At 50.7% G+C, this 14,643-nt stretch overlaps 1 protein-coding gene across 2 annotated transcripts in view; it reads left to right on the forward strand.

Annotated features, from left to right (window-relative positions):
* WDFY1 (WD repeat and FYVE domain containing 1) overlaps positions 1–13,544 on the forward strand; it is a 44,679-nt gene extending 31,135 nt beyond the window's left edge. The window contains exons 7-12 of one of the 2 annotated variants that reach the window (XM_029933700.1): positions 447–573; positions 1,877–1,982; positions 6,974–7,075; positions 8,514–8,644; positions 9,266–9,374; positions 10,198–13,544. In XM_029933700.1, coding sequence (XP_029789560.1) covers positions 447–573; positions 1,877–1,982; positions 6,974–7,075; positions 8,514–8,644; positions 9,266–9,374; positions 10,198–10,257 — 635 coding nt within the window. In that variant the 3' untranslated portion in view covers positions 10,258–13,544. Of the gene's footprint in view, positions 1–446; positions 574–1,876; positions 1,983–2,399; positions 6,363–6,973; positions 7,076–8,513; positions 8,645–9,265; positions 9,375–10,197 lie in introns of those variants that run through there. The other variant, XM_029933701.1, reaches the window with a different exon arrangement.
* Positions 13,545–14,643: the final 1,099 nt, after the last annotated feature.

The following is a 14,643-nucleotide window of genomic DNA, read 5'->3' on the forward strand; positions in this document are numbered from 1 at the left end:
CAGAACCTGACGCGGGGCTCAAACCCATGAACCACGAGATCATGACTTGAGCCAAAGTCGGACGCTCAACCGACTGAGCCACCCAGGCGCCTCTTCACTGTCTTTTCTCATTAAACACTGTTAGCTTTTATTTTTTCCCTTCAAAAGCTTTTTCTGAACTAACCCTTCATAAATAGCTACTGTACCTTTTTATTTTTTTGGTTCAGAGGAAGAAAATTCTTTAAACACCTTTGTGTTCAAAGTAGTGTGATGAACGGCTGAAGATCTTGTAACTCTGGGTGACAGGCGTGCCGCGTCTTCTCTGTAACTCATGATGAAGTGTGAAGGACCTTTCAAACTACAAAGACCCGGTCTTCCGCAAGGACTCCCCTGGTCCGAGCCCAGTCGGGCTGTGGACCGTGCATGCGCGGGTGGGGGCTGCGCTGACCCTCTCCTCTCTCACGCAGGGAGCATCGCCTGCCTCTGGTGGGACCCTCTCCAGCGGCTACTCTTCTCGGGAGCCTCTGACAACAGCATCATCATGTGGGACATCGGAGGAAGGAAAGGTCGCACGCTCTTGCTGCAGGGCCACCAGTGCGTGACTGTCAGGGTGGGGAGAGAATCTGAGTTTGCGGGAGGCCGGGCAGCGTTGGTGTTGTGATACTGCGTCTTCCAAACTCCCATCTGTGAAGGCAGCCGTACGCCAGGGCCCACTCCGTCCTCTTTCAACTTTAGCTGCTTTTCTGTTAGTCCTGAGTGTCTGGTGTTATACAGGGAAAAAAAGAAAAAAAAGACCCCAGAGTCATCTTCCTTCTTTGCCCAAAGAGCACTGCCACCTGTCTGTCCCAAGTCACCCTCTTGAAATAGCTGCTTAGGGTGCAGGCGGGTTAAGGACCGCAGGCGAGGACTTTGGCCAGGGCGGGTTGTGTGGACGCCACGCTAAGGCAATCTCGAACTGGACGCCTAACGGATGTTGTTATTCTGAAGTGTAACGTGTGGGTGTGGCTTGACGCAGGCGCGGTCACCTGAGCTAGGACATGGTAGTCAGATTCTTGCCTTCTAGTTTTGAGAGGAAGAGGACATTAGCCTTTCCTTTTCTCCTGTTGAGGAGGCTGTTGCCGTCTACCGTAAGCAGAGTCAGGTTGAAAAGTAGCCAAGGAGAGATCCTTCGCGCAGGTCTGCAGGTCAGGAGACTGCTTCCTAGGGCATGCAGGACTGGGCCAGATGTCACCCCGTCGTTGCATGTGCGTGTGTGTGTGTGTGTATGTGTGTGTGTGCGAGTGAGAGAGCGAGAGCACGTGTGCGTGTGTGTATGTGGGGTTTTGTCATCTGTTGTGTTCCAGTAAGGGAGTCCCTCCTCCTTGTTCTTTGGTATAAACAAGTAGGTGAATTTTTTTTAAATGTTTTATTTTTGAGAGAGAGAGAGACAGAACATAAGCAGGGGAGGGGCAGAGAGAAAGGGAGACACAGAATTTGAAGCAAGCTCCAGGCTCTGAGCTGTCAGCACACAGCCCGACCAGGGGCTCAAACTCACGAACTATGAGCTCATGACCTGAGCCAGTCAGACGCTCAACCGACTGAACCCCCCAGGTGGCCCTGAACAAGTAGATGAATCTCGTGCACCTGAAAAGGAATGGACCACAGTGACTGGCCCAGCAGACTAGCCATCGTCTTCTCTGTGGCCTGTGAGGCTGAATGATTTGAAAGTGGGGTTTCTTTCATAGACACTGTGATGCGTATAGTAAGTTACAGGATGCTGAGTAAAGTCCGTATCAGGGGCCGCGTTGCCACACCAGATAGTCAGCGGTGAAATGCCGGTTGCTGGTTCCCACGGGGGAGAGAGGTGAGCCTGTGATTTTCCCCATCGAGACACGTGACAGATGTGTGTTGTTCGCAGTGACAGGGTGCAGTCCCTGTGTTACCTCCAGCTCACACGGCAGCTCGTCTCCTGTGCCTCGGATGGCGGAATTGCAGTGTGGAACATGGACGTTAGCAGAGAGGAGGTAAGGGAACGGGCCAGACAAGGCTGGCGTGGAGGGGCCCCCACAACCTGGACTCTCGGGTCCCCCGCCCCTGCCAGCTGTCGGTGCTGACTGACGTTTGTGCTCACTGGCTGCCGCCCGACAGGCTCCAGCGTGTCACTTTGTGCTGTGCCCCCTGCCCGGGAGGGTTTCAGCAGTGACCAGTGTTGCCCACAGGCTGCTTGTGGGCTGTGTTCTGCCCAGAGACGGGCACTGAGAGCGCACCGGACACAGTGCCCAGGGCCGCCAGGCACAGACCGGGTGTGGGGGGGCCCCCCGAGGTGCTCTGGTGGCCCCATGGCATCCCTGTCACCAGACGCTGGGAGAGGGACGCAGCAAGGCGCCTGCCGTCTGCCGGGGGAACATGCGTGGCTGTTCCCTGCTTTTATTTTCCACCAGGTGGTGTCCACATACTGCTCTTTTCAGGAGACCCGAGTTCTGACTCGTCTGCGCCGCTCACGCGTTGCGGGGCCTCGTTTGGAGGTGTGTGGTCCTTGCGTGTCTGCCTGCTCTTCTGTGAAGTGCGGTCGCCCGGCGACACGCCTTCGAAAGCCGCTTCTGGTTTTTTAGACAGACGTTCTGATTGTCTCAACAGCCTCGCCGACTTTTCTTTTTACTGAGAAATAATCAACGTTTGTCGTTACATTAGCTTCAGGGGACCAGCCGTGGCTGTTCGGTGTTCCCGCATAGTGGAACGGTCACCGTGGTGAGTCCAGTCAGCCTCCAGCACCATGCGGTTCCAAATCTTGTTTCTTGTGGCGGGAACTTTCAAGAGTCCCCCTCTCGGCGACTTCGACATGCACAACGCGGTTTCAGCTGCCTGACTGTTCCTCGTGTCCCCAGGACTTGCTTCTTTGACGGCCCGCGGTTTGCACCTTTGACCCCTTTGACCCATCGCACCCTCCACCACCTCCTCTGGGCACCTGCCAGTCTCTTCTCTCCTCTGTGGGCAGTGCTGCAGTGAGCGGTCTTGACCTTGTCCCTGTGTGGTTGTTCAATTATTTATTCCAGCCAATCTGAAAATAGCCCCTGCAGCACAAGGAGATACGTACATTCTTAACGCTTTTTATGGATGTTGTCACATGATTTCCAGGCAGGATTTCCACCCTTGTGTCCACCAGTGTGGGGGTTATCTGTCTTTCCCAGCCTGTGATGTAAATAGCAGAAGAGCTGACTTTTTGTTGACTCAGAGGATTGTAGAGTTGAGGGACCGAGGGCTCCGTTTTAACTTCAGAGACTTTTACTGAGCCCCGAGAGGGTGGCCCTGGCGCCTGGAAACAGGCCAAGGGCTCACTGCTACTGCGTCTCTCACGGCCTCCTGCGCCGTGTGAGGTCACCGGCTTGTTCAAGGCGCCGTCCCACATGCAGCGCAGAGGCCCGCGTGCTGGCCCCCCAGGATCATGCGCCGCAGCCCCACCGGACTCCCCACATGATTTGTGTCACCTCCCATTACCCGCGCGTCTCGTTTTCACTGAATAAACCTGCACTTTTAGCATGCCACGGAAGACATAACCCGGGGGGTTCAGTTCACTAAAGCAAGTGGTGACGTGATGTGACGCATTTCCGGACCCAGTGGCTGCCATGCCCTAGACGAAAAGGCTCCTGCCTGCAAGAAGCTTGTAATCTCGCAAAGGAAGTAGACAGCCCTGTAAATGATGAAGGGAAGCCCTAACGTTTGAGGTCGTGACTGCCAGCTTTTCTGGTAACTCTCGGGAGACCAGTCAGGCAGAGGGAATCTTGACTGTCGGCTTCCTGGCCGAATGTTTTGGTAAGGCTTAAGGTAACTTGTTGTCAGTCATCTGTGAAGTTGGCGTAACACCACATACACTTTCCTTGCAGAGATTTATTTTAACTGTGTCTTCCAGTGGCTGCCGTTGTGGGCGTCAAGGGCGGCTAGAATCCTGCTCGATTTCTGGACTCTCGGCCTACCATATTTCCGTCTTAGTCTGCGAGCACAGGCCACTCAAAGGCTGCGTCCCCGGGTCACGCGGGAGGGCGACGCCCAGGCCAGCGCTGCGGGAGTTTCTTCTAAGATCCGCCCACTCGGATCTCAGTCCACTATTCTTACCCTTGGGAGGTTCTTTTAGGAGAAATAGTTAACAAAATAAAGCAGGATTCCCACCTTCAGGGTCACACGATTGGGGAGTTCATCCTACGTCTGGGAAAAGAAAGGACTCAGGACGCTTCCTTTGTACTGGAGTCTCTTTCCAGTTGTTTGTGGAAGATTCCCCCACATCGCATGCATGCTGGCTGGTTCCGCGTCACGCTCTGCTCGCTCCTCTACGTAGTGGCCAGTGCTGGTGGGGAAGCAGATTGTGTCAAAAAGATGCATTGTTTTTAGTAGTGTCCGTCTGTCTGTCTGTCTCTCTCTCAAACCAGCTGAGTATAGTGCAAAGGGAAACAGCCCATAGATCTAGAAGGTCCTGGCCCTGGAGCTGGGGTTTGTACAGTTCATGGGGCTTCCCTCGGCACGGGCATCCAGAATTAGTCCCAGGTTCTCTCGCCCCCCGCTGCTGGGAATTCCTTACCGAGTCCCTGGGAAGTGCTGGCCGGGCAGGCTGGAAGCAGATTTGCCTCCTTGCCAGGTCGTAATTGTAATTAGAGGAGCTCCTTTTTGGAAGTGGTCATGAAACATAAATGAGTACGTGATAATTAGAGTGAATCCACTTGAAAAGAGGGCCTTGTTGTAAAGTAGCAGATCAGAGGCTGGGCCAGTGGGGTGATTAGCACCACGCAGACCATCGCAGCAGGTTTAATAGCCGTGTGGGGGACGATTCTCGGTGCTCGTCCCTTCTGCTCAGCATAGGCAGAGGGACAGTAGGTAGGGAGGAGTGACACAGTGCTTGACAAACGTTCTCTTTTGCTCTTCTCAGGAAAGGAAAAAAAATGTTTTTTCCCTTTAGGGAATAAGCGTATAACAGGATGGTTCATGATCGCTCGGAGCACCTCACTTCATCCTGTTAAAGGAAAGTTATGGGTGTTTCTTACAATAAGATGCTCTGGAAAACCTGTTTATTTCTGATTTTGCCTTTTGTTTGTTATCTAAACTTATGTAAAGCCCACCTTTCTTCCCTGGAGCCCCTCAGCCTCCAGCTCAGCCTAGTCCTGTTCTTTCCGAAACCCTTAGACAGGACTGTACGTTCCTGAGGGTAAGGGCTCTGGTGTATTGTGGTCACGTGCGGGGAGCCTCACGTTCAAACAGAGAAGAGCCGTTGGAGATGCTGTGTAGATGGCAGCGTCCGAGCTAGGGTCTCCTAGGTCACCGCCTGCACACTCGTCCTGCGTGGCTGCGTCACCACCGGAGCCACAGGATCCCTGCCCGCATGGCTCAGGTGATGCTGCTGCGGGTCCCCTCGGCTTGTGTTGACAAGCAAGTGGACTCAGGCACAGGAAATCCTGGGCACCCTGCCTGGACGCCTGGGGCGCTGCAGACACCAGGCCCCATGCCCGGCGCTGCCCACGCCTGGACTCGCACGCTCCTCCCCACCTCATGGGGTGGGTGCTCCTACTCAGCTCTCGCTGTCGCGCAAAGACACCCTGAGCTTTGTCCCACGTGCATCTGCTGCCGCGTGCGTCCCAGACCCGAGCCCAGGCTGCGGCACCTGCTTCCCTTCCCTGCAGGCAGACGTCCCCGGGCTGTAGGCGGCATGACCCGCCGTGTGGCCCAGTTTCTCCCTCAGGGACCTCGTTCCCAAGCAGCGGTCCCCAGCTGCCTTCCCCGTCCTGTGATCACAGAAGCAGAAGAGGGGATTCTGCGGCAAGGCGGTCCTCTTTCCCACGTGGGTACACGTCTCTATCCCCCTTTTCTTCGTGTTCCCTTCTTTCCGGTATTTCTCTGGTTCTCCAAAGATCCCTATCTTCTGTCCAGCCCACTGCGTGCTATTTGCAGTGCTCCCCGCCCCCAAGAAAGACCTTTGCAGAAATATTTCTAGCAACGTATCTAAAGTAGGAAATAGGAAAGCCCATAGTCCTGAAGCAATAAAAGAAGCAAAACAGGGAAGTAGAGGCACTTGTTCTTAGCCCCAGGGAGTTCCTGCTTGGCCCTTGGAGGCTCACCGTCTTACTGCCTGTTCTAGAAGGATGGAGGGCAGGGGGTGCAATGCAACATCCACGATTCTCCCGTCACTGTCTCCTCTCATCAGCTGTATTTTTCTGGAGTGTTCACTTTCAAGATCCAGAAAGAGTCATTTCTTCACAGCCTTTGGTCTAACTGATAGAAACTCACGTTCTCTACTATTTTTATTGCACATGTATAATGACGACTGATTGAGATTCAGTGATGGCTTTGGACAGGTTCATCTCGTAATGGGGTACAGTCTGTAATGGTTTGTCTAAATAAATATTTTCTAAGTTCTTGTTAAAGTGATGTCGAGACTTTAATCATCTTGTTTTCATAAAAATTCATTGAGAAGCTCCTCTGGGACAGGCTGTGCATACACCAAGATGAGTAAGACCAGTCAGTGACAGGTTAGCGGGGAGAAGCAAGATATGTGTAAAGGATTATGGTCCAGAGAGCGCGGTGCTGGGGCGGAGGCGTTCGGGCAGTGCGTGTGCGCTGGGGAGGCAGCTGCTCACGGGCACCGGGGAGGGGGGCTGGCAGATCTGACACGAGGTGCCCCTGGAAGGTGGGACCCCACAAGACTTCCCAGGTGGCCGTCCACCAGATTCTGCAAGAAGTGGGTTTTCACGCAACTGGATTTTGATATTCAACAGCTCTGGCACAGAAATCTATGAAGACACCCCTTAGGAGTTCTCCTTTCAAACAATCCTATAAACATTGCTACCGTGATAAAGATTACCGAAAACACACAGTATTGACTATGGAAACAGCTATGATGCATTGAGGAATTTTTTTTTTTTAATTCCTTGTTGGCCAGCACCAACAAGGTCCAGAACTGTTGTATCAGTAACCCGAGAAATCCTAGTCAACCTGGAGATGCTCTAATGGTGGCTTTGACTTTCCCCTCCCCCAGGCTCCTCAGTGGCTAGAGAGTGATTCTTGTCAGAAGTGCGAGCAGCCCTTTTTCTGGAATATAAAGCAGATGTGGGACACAAAGACACTGGGGCTGAGACAGGTGAGTAGCCAATGCTGAGTTATCACTAGGCTAATCACGTATCCTGTTTGTGGTGTTAGCCCGCCACTTTGTTTGGAAATCCTACTTCTTCCTCTAAACGCTGGGAACGCCAGCATTTTTGATATCACTGTCTCTGTGTAACTAACAGTGATGGAAAAGCAGGAACACACAAGAAAGCACTGAGCGCCTATTTGTAAACACACAAAAGATCCTTGAGTCTAGGAGTGTTGCTCCTACAGTCAGTGTTCCATGGGAGCCCCACACGGAATTCGAATGAAGCAGGTCATGTGACTGGAAGCCTTATGCTCTCACGGTTTGTTAAAGAAATGAAACAGTTTGGCCCTCGTTGGAATACTCTGACACTAGGAATTATAAATTATTCATAACCTGTTCCATAGAAGTGTACCTGGAACATTTTTATTAAACATGTTTCTGGTATTTTTTTAAAATTTAAGAAACATATCCTGATCGCCTATAGATTTCAAAGATACTCTTTTCACGCATGTAATTCTCAAGTTCTCCCCAAAAAACGTATTTCTACAGCAGCCTTGAAGGAAGTGCACTGAGACTGAATATGAATTTGTGCAGGCAAGTAGAAGAGAATGCTGATTTTAATTCTTGGCACTTTATGAGGGATTGACCTAATGTTTGTGTGTATTAATAGACTTTCTTTAATTTTACTTATAAAGCTACTCTGCCCCAAGGTCTGCTGAGACTGGCAGGCCAGGCAGGGGTGCACTTAGCACTTGGATAACACTCTGATGCTCTGAAATGGAACCTCAGTTCCATCATTAGCCTGTTTCCCTCAACGTGTGTCTGTTGGTAACCAGTGCATTGTAACTGATGGGGGAGATAATCCCTCCTACGGGAAACGTGCAGAAAATCATTTCCATCTCATGAGTAGAAGAGAGAGGAAAGGTACCAGTCACTAAACGTTTAGTTGTAAAAGAATATGTCAAAGCTATTAATAATTTAATAATTAAATTTAATAATTATTAATGTGATAATTTAATAAAAACTGTTCTATATTGAATGTTCTTGAGGCTTATTTCCAGAATCACAGTTTGAAAGACTAAAAGAAATAGTGAAACATACGATTGTGGATATTCATTTCTTAATGCGGGCACGTTGCATTATTTCAGACCTTTTCTCTGACGTAGGAATAGATTGTTTTTTTCCCTCTGAAATCTCTAGTCATTTGAGCTCCTAAACGAACTTGAAGTTGGTTTTAATAATGTCATTCGTTGACATCCAGACAGATGATATAACTGAATAGAAAGCAGCATTTGACCAGGAAAGCAAGGCTATTTGGAGGCCCTTGACAAGCGTTGAAATGGGCCCGTCTCCCCCACTCCCACCCCCTGCCCTGAAGGGAAGACGTGAGCCCCAAAGCGGAAGCAAACGTTAACCTCCTCCTTCTCCTCCCTGTCCCCCGAAGCATCACTGCAGGAAGTGTGGCCAGGCCGTGTGCGGCAAGTGCAGCAGCAAGCGCTCCAGCTACCCTGTCATGGGCTTCGAGTTCCAGGTCCGCGTGTGCGATTCCTGCTACGACTCCATCAAAGACGAGGAGTGAGTGTTGGCGGGTCTCTGTCCAGCTGCGCACCTGCAGGGGGAGAGAGTCTCTTCCTGGTCCCATGGAGTTTCTAGGCAGACTTCTCCCAAACACGGTGGGGAATGACATTGCTAAGATCAGTTCGGCAGTTGAGCAGATGGATGTCCCTGAACACGCCCCACTCCTGCACCACTCAGAGCAGCGAACAGGGGAGGGATGGAGAGAGAGGGAGACACAGAATCCGAAGCAGGCTCCAGGCTTTGAGCTGTCAGCACAGAGCCCGATGCAGGGCTCGAACCCACGAATCGTGAGATTGTGACCTGAGCCGAAGTTGGATGCCTAACCGAGATGCCCCTAGTCCCTCTGCATTATTAAAAGTCCTTGTTTTTATGTCTAGGAATATATCAACTTTTCCACTAAAAAAATATCCGTTATCTGGAGAGTCCTGTCAAACCTTCATAGAACAGTCTTGCGGCTGACCATGCCTTCTGTCATCCCTTCACTATAAACTTCCCCGTAGCCACCGTTTTAGGAGCAAACGTGGGCACTATTGTTGTGCTTCCTTTATGCTGTTAAGAAGACTTTCCTTAGCTCTACAGATAGCTGAGCTTCCAGTATTTCTCTTTTCCCTTCATCAGTCGGACTTCTCTAGCAACCTTCCATGAAGGAAAACATAACATTTCCCACATGTCCATGGACGTTGCCAGGGGACTGATGGTGACCTGTGGGACCGACCGCATCGTCAAGGTAACCGGATCGGGCGTCCCGACGTGCGTCTGTGCGTCTGCGTGCACATGTCCCCGCGGTCGTGCTGTGAACAGACAGCAGACTTCCAGTCCCGTCCCATTTCCGGTCGGCCGGCTCGCCTTCCCTTTACATAAGCAGCCTTGCAACCTGCAGCCGGCTGATGACCCTGAGTAACAGATGGCGTGTCTGTGAGTCCCCATGCCCTTGGTTGTGGGTGGCCTCTTCCGGCGGTGTTTCGTCCATCACACCCATCTCTCAGGGCAGCGGGTGGGGCCTGGCGCCCGGTGTGGCCATCTGCCCGGGGCTCCTGCCTCGCCGCCGCTCTGCGCCTTAGCCGACCCCCTGCCGCTGGCCGTCCTGCCCTTGCTGATGTGCCCGGGCTCCCGGACCCACGGTGTCCTACTTGTAAGAAATAACTACACATTGTTTGGTTCGATTCCTCGGTCACGAGCACAGATCTTAAACGCTGGCGTTTCATACTTCGCACCAGCCTGGAGTTTTGAAACCACGACCCACCTCATTTCTTAATTTTTAAAGGCAGGGGCTTTCCCCAGTCGGCTTTTTATTGTAAATGAAATGAAACTTCTAACGAGCAGTATGAGGTAACTTTCAGGTGACAGGATAGCGCTTACGAGCCTTTTTCACAGCTTAGTGAACTGTGGGCGTTTGTCACCGTAGATCTTGAGACGGTTTCAGAGTAGAAGAACGGGGGCGTGAGTTCCTTTGACCCCCTTTCGGGTGTGCAGCTGTCCGTTCGCAGCGTGCGCCCTGCTTGCGGGCCCGTGACGAGCGCCGCCTCGCTGGCACCTTCTGTCTCTTGCAGATTTGGGACATGACGCCCGTGGTGGGCTGCAGCCTGGCCACCGGGTTCTCTCCCTGCTGAGCCGGGAACCGGGCGAGGCCTGCACCTTCCCAGAGGCGCCCTCCACCAGATGCGGCCGCTCCACGGGGCGCCTCCGTCACCGTCACGGGAATGGACAGTAGCCACTAAAAAACATTTTTAAAAAAGAAAAACATGTCAGGTGTGTTTTGGGGCACGTGTGGCCTGACCTGTGGGGACGAATGTGGAGAAAGTCCATGGGCAGTGGTCCCCTGAGGAGGGGAGTGACCTCAGTCGGGCTCCCTCATGTACAGCGAGCTCGTGTGTGCTGAAGGGGCAGTTGGGCAGATGTGCGGTTTAGGGAAAAAACTACTGAACAAAAAAGCGTTAACGCTTAGGGCTCCGGGAGGCAGTCCTGAGTGCGAGCGCCCTTCCGTCGGACTCGCAGGCCCTCTGCGGGGCCCCGTCGGCAGAGCAGGGAGCAGGGGTGCGGGGGACGTGCGCTGCCCGTCTTGAGGGGTGCGGCAGGAGCTCCAGAGCCCAGCGCTCCTTCCCTCCTCGCTGTCTGCGTGTGAAGATCCCGGGCCCCCAGTTATTGACAGACGTCTGCGGGGTCTCTGCTCTCGGCAGGCCGTGCCGTTACCCGCACTTGGTATTTGACCCGTTCAGTGGTCCCTCTTCCCAGACAGCACCCCACAGGCGAGCCTTCATGGTTGTTACTCGTCAAATCGCTGGGCCGACCCGGGCGGTCCACATTCTTCCCCTTGCCCCCAAACGCGCTCTGAGGACAAGACGTTTTCATGGTGCTGTTCCGTGGGAGTCGCACGAGCTGCCTGACTCTCGCCACAGTCAGAAACGACTAACGGAGAACGGAAGACCCACCCAGCTGCCAGCATGGCCTCGAGGGGAAGTGAGCATCCTGTTCCTCTGAACAGCCCAGTCCTATGAGGCGCGTTCAGTTTGTAGTCCCAGGATGAGCCCCCGTGATATTGTGGCGACTTAATACACACCGCAGAAAAGACCTCCAGAGCTTTTGAAACTGTGTGCACGCTCTTTGCTGTAAGGAATACTGTTAATATTTCGTAGGAGGGGATTGGTAACCCAGAGCGGTCATTGTTAACCCGGTCCCGCACCGTAATTCCTAACTTGCACATCGCTTTCATAACACCGGGCGAATTCTCTTGTATCAAATGGCATTGTCCAAGTTTGTGGCCACTTAGGACCAGGATGGGGAAGAGGCGGGGAAAGGGGAGCCTGTCTCTTAATATTCCAGTGTTTATTTCTCAGCTCGGTTGTTTTTACAGTAGTACATGTACCTGTTACCTTAGGGCTGTGCAAGTGAGTGGAGAGAGGCCCACTTTTCTGAAAGGCAGATTTTAAAGTAGATAGCAACAGTGTTTTGCTGGTCTTCCTAGTGGATACTGGTAGAAACTGCTGCCTCACTGTGTTGGGACCAGATCAAGACAGCGGTGCTTCTGAGTGATACAAGGAAGGGACTAAATCTGTTTCTTCACAACCGAGAGAGACCATGACGTTGAAGGCAGGCACGGAAACTCGGGTGTCTAATGGCCAAGTGACGCAAATAACAAGGAAAGGAGGTCAGGCCCCTCATACTCTAGAATGATCTGCATTAAAGAGGGACTTGCCTTCAGAAACACAACTGACGGGGTTTGTTGCTCCTTTTAATTTTTGTGTTCTCTCTCCTTTCATAACTTTTAAGCTCCTTACAAAGCAGATGCTACTAACAGAGCCCGGAAGAAAACTTGAGGGATGGGATCTTAACAGGCAGCACTGAATGTTAGCTTCCGTGATTCAGTGGACGGTCCGGCTCGAACAAAGGTGCTAGCCTCGGGATTTCACGAAGTCCGAGAGGAAAATAGTGTATGACCTGTTCCTTGCCGTGGTAGAGAGTACTGCACTGGGGTTTCGTTTGCCTTTAACGTCTGTGAAATTTGATTTTCACAATGTCCATGGTAGACAGCACAATATCATGCCGTAGTTTCAGCCTTTTTTTTTTTAACCTTCAAAGATTCTTACTGGAAACCCGTGTTCTATAGAGACTGTAAGGTTGTGAGAGCACCTGCTAAGGGTTAAGCTAATATAAACCAAGGAGAGAAGGCCCGTGGAAGGAAGAACTGGAGAGGGGTCTCCAGAAAAAGAAAGAATGTTTCAATCGACTTTTCTCTCTAGAGCCTGTTACCACTTTTCTTTTTAAAAACACACATGGCAGGCTTGTCTTGTCTGGACTACACACTAGGGAGCAAATGGGGTAATATTTTTATAGAGGTGGGCAAAAATTATTTTCTCAATTCTGCTGACTGGGCACCTAAGGAAAATACAGCTGGACTTCTAGTTATTGCCTTATTTTGACTGCGTTACTCTTAAACGGGTCACTTAAAATAGTTCTACAAGTAACAATTTATGGATTTTTCCATTCCTGAATACTCACGCTGATTTCTACAAATAGGGACTAAAAAGTACAGAATGTTAGAGAAAATCCTTATGTTTAGACCTAGTTATGTATGTAATAAGGAAATGTCAGTTCTTCATTCTAGATGTGTTCTAAAATTGTCCTTTTTAATGCAAACGATAGAAAGACCCACGTGGCGTTAGCCGGAAACATGATTCAGTGCACCGTAAATCTCTGTTTACTATGTCCTGCTCTGTCCTGCTGCCTGGAGGATGTAAACAAAAAATAGAGCTCTCGAATGCGTCCTGTGTCACCTGGTTCTGTCCCTGAAGAGTCCAGTTTGCTAGTACCTGCATTTTTAAACTGTTGAAACTGGCCTGAATATGTAATAAATATCATAGTGACTCAGACCCAAGGAAATATTTTCTAAAACGAGTTTTCATTAAATTACTTTCTACTTCCGTTCCTGAATCTGGTGTCTCCTAAAGTGTAAGGAACCAGTTACTATTAATGATAAACCATCTGCTCGTTATCAATGTGAAGTTTAACAAATAAGTAATACATGCTATATTTATTCCAGTGTCTATTGCTTAATTGTTAATTGTGAGCAGATTATTGAATGCCTACTCTATTTTCTGTCGTTTACTATACAGTAACCCTTTGAGTAAATTGAGGTTTAATTGTGCAACAAATTTATATTAGAATACAATGTAAAGTGTTTTACTCTGTAGCCTTTGTGACTGGGGAAGCGAAGGGCAATGTTGGTTAGTACATATTGTCTCCCACCAGCTGTGTTTCTGTAAGATACGGTGCCCCGTGGATCCCAGAGAGTTAGAAAAGTTCGTCCCTTGCTCCTGTTTGTGGATTCTGTTTTTCTGTGTTATTTTTGAGAATACGCATACACAATAAAATGCTCCTTGCTTGTTTCTCTGTTGCTTAATTCGCTTTTGTTTTGTTTGATCCGGACATAGGGTGGTCATACCGGCCGCCACGGACTTAGCGCTCCGCGTGTGTGCGGGGCGCCCTGCCTGCATCTACGGTTGGATCCTGTCGACGGTTCAGCAGGGCCAGATCGTCCCTGTTTACAGAGGAGAAAACCGAGATCTTATCTGTCTGTCCGCCCTGAGTGTGCTTGCCTCCCCACACCGCATGCTTTCATGTGCTAGCGTGTAATGAGTGTGTCAGGCCAGCGTCAGGGGTGAGGGATTATCTCTTTTGAAGTTCATGCAGCCTTGAAGTCAGATGGCTCGGGATACCTAGACCCCCTGGGGACCCCGGCATCTGTGCCCCAGTTCTCCGCACCAGCAGCCCGGTTCTGTGAATAAACACAAGCGTGGTTCAGACCCGGGAGAACTGACTCCTCCACATAACTGGTAAGAGGGTGATTCAGAAACAAGCAGGAGGGCGCCTGGGGGGCTCCGTCGGTTGAGCATCCAACTTCGGCCCAGGTCATGATCTAACAGTTCGTGGGTTCCAGCCCTGTTTTGGGCTCTGTGCTGACAGCTCAGAGCCTGGAGCCTGCTTCCACTTCTGTGTCTCCCTCTCTCTCTGACCCTCCCCTGCTCATGATCTGTCTCTGTCTCTCAAAAATAAATAAATGTTAAAAAAAATTTAAAAAAAACCAGCGGGATCTCTTTATTGAATAAATAACATGTAATAAAATAATATATAACAAAAAATTAATAGAAAGGGCAAATAAAAAGGTAACACCAAAGAGTCTAACAATGATTTAAAACCCTCTGTCCTACCACCACTCAGGGAAAACACGGTCAAACTTAAGCTGCATCCTTTTCCAGGGTTTTTTGTTTTTTGTTTTTTAAGTTTGTCTATTTTAAGAGAATGAGAGTGAGCAGGCGGGGGAGGGGCAGAGAGCAAGGGAGACAGAATCCCCAGCAGGCTCCACACTGTCAGCACAGAGCCTGATGTGGGGCTCAAACCCATGAAATGGAAATCATGACCAGAGTGGAAACCTAGAGTTGGATGCTTAACTTAGACTGAGGCACCCAAGTGCCCCCAAAGCACATGTATATATTTTAAGT

Source organism: Suricata suricatta, chromosome 3 (genome assembly GCF_006229205.1).
Source record: "Suricata suricatta isolate VVHF042 chromosome 3, meerkat_22Aug2017_6uvM2_HiC, whole genome shotgun sequence".
Classification (NCBI taxonomy): domain Eukaryota; kingdom Metazoa; phylum Chordata; class Mammalia; order Carnivora; family Herpestidae; genus Suricata; species Suricata suricatta.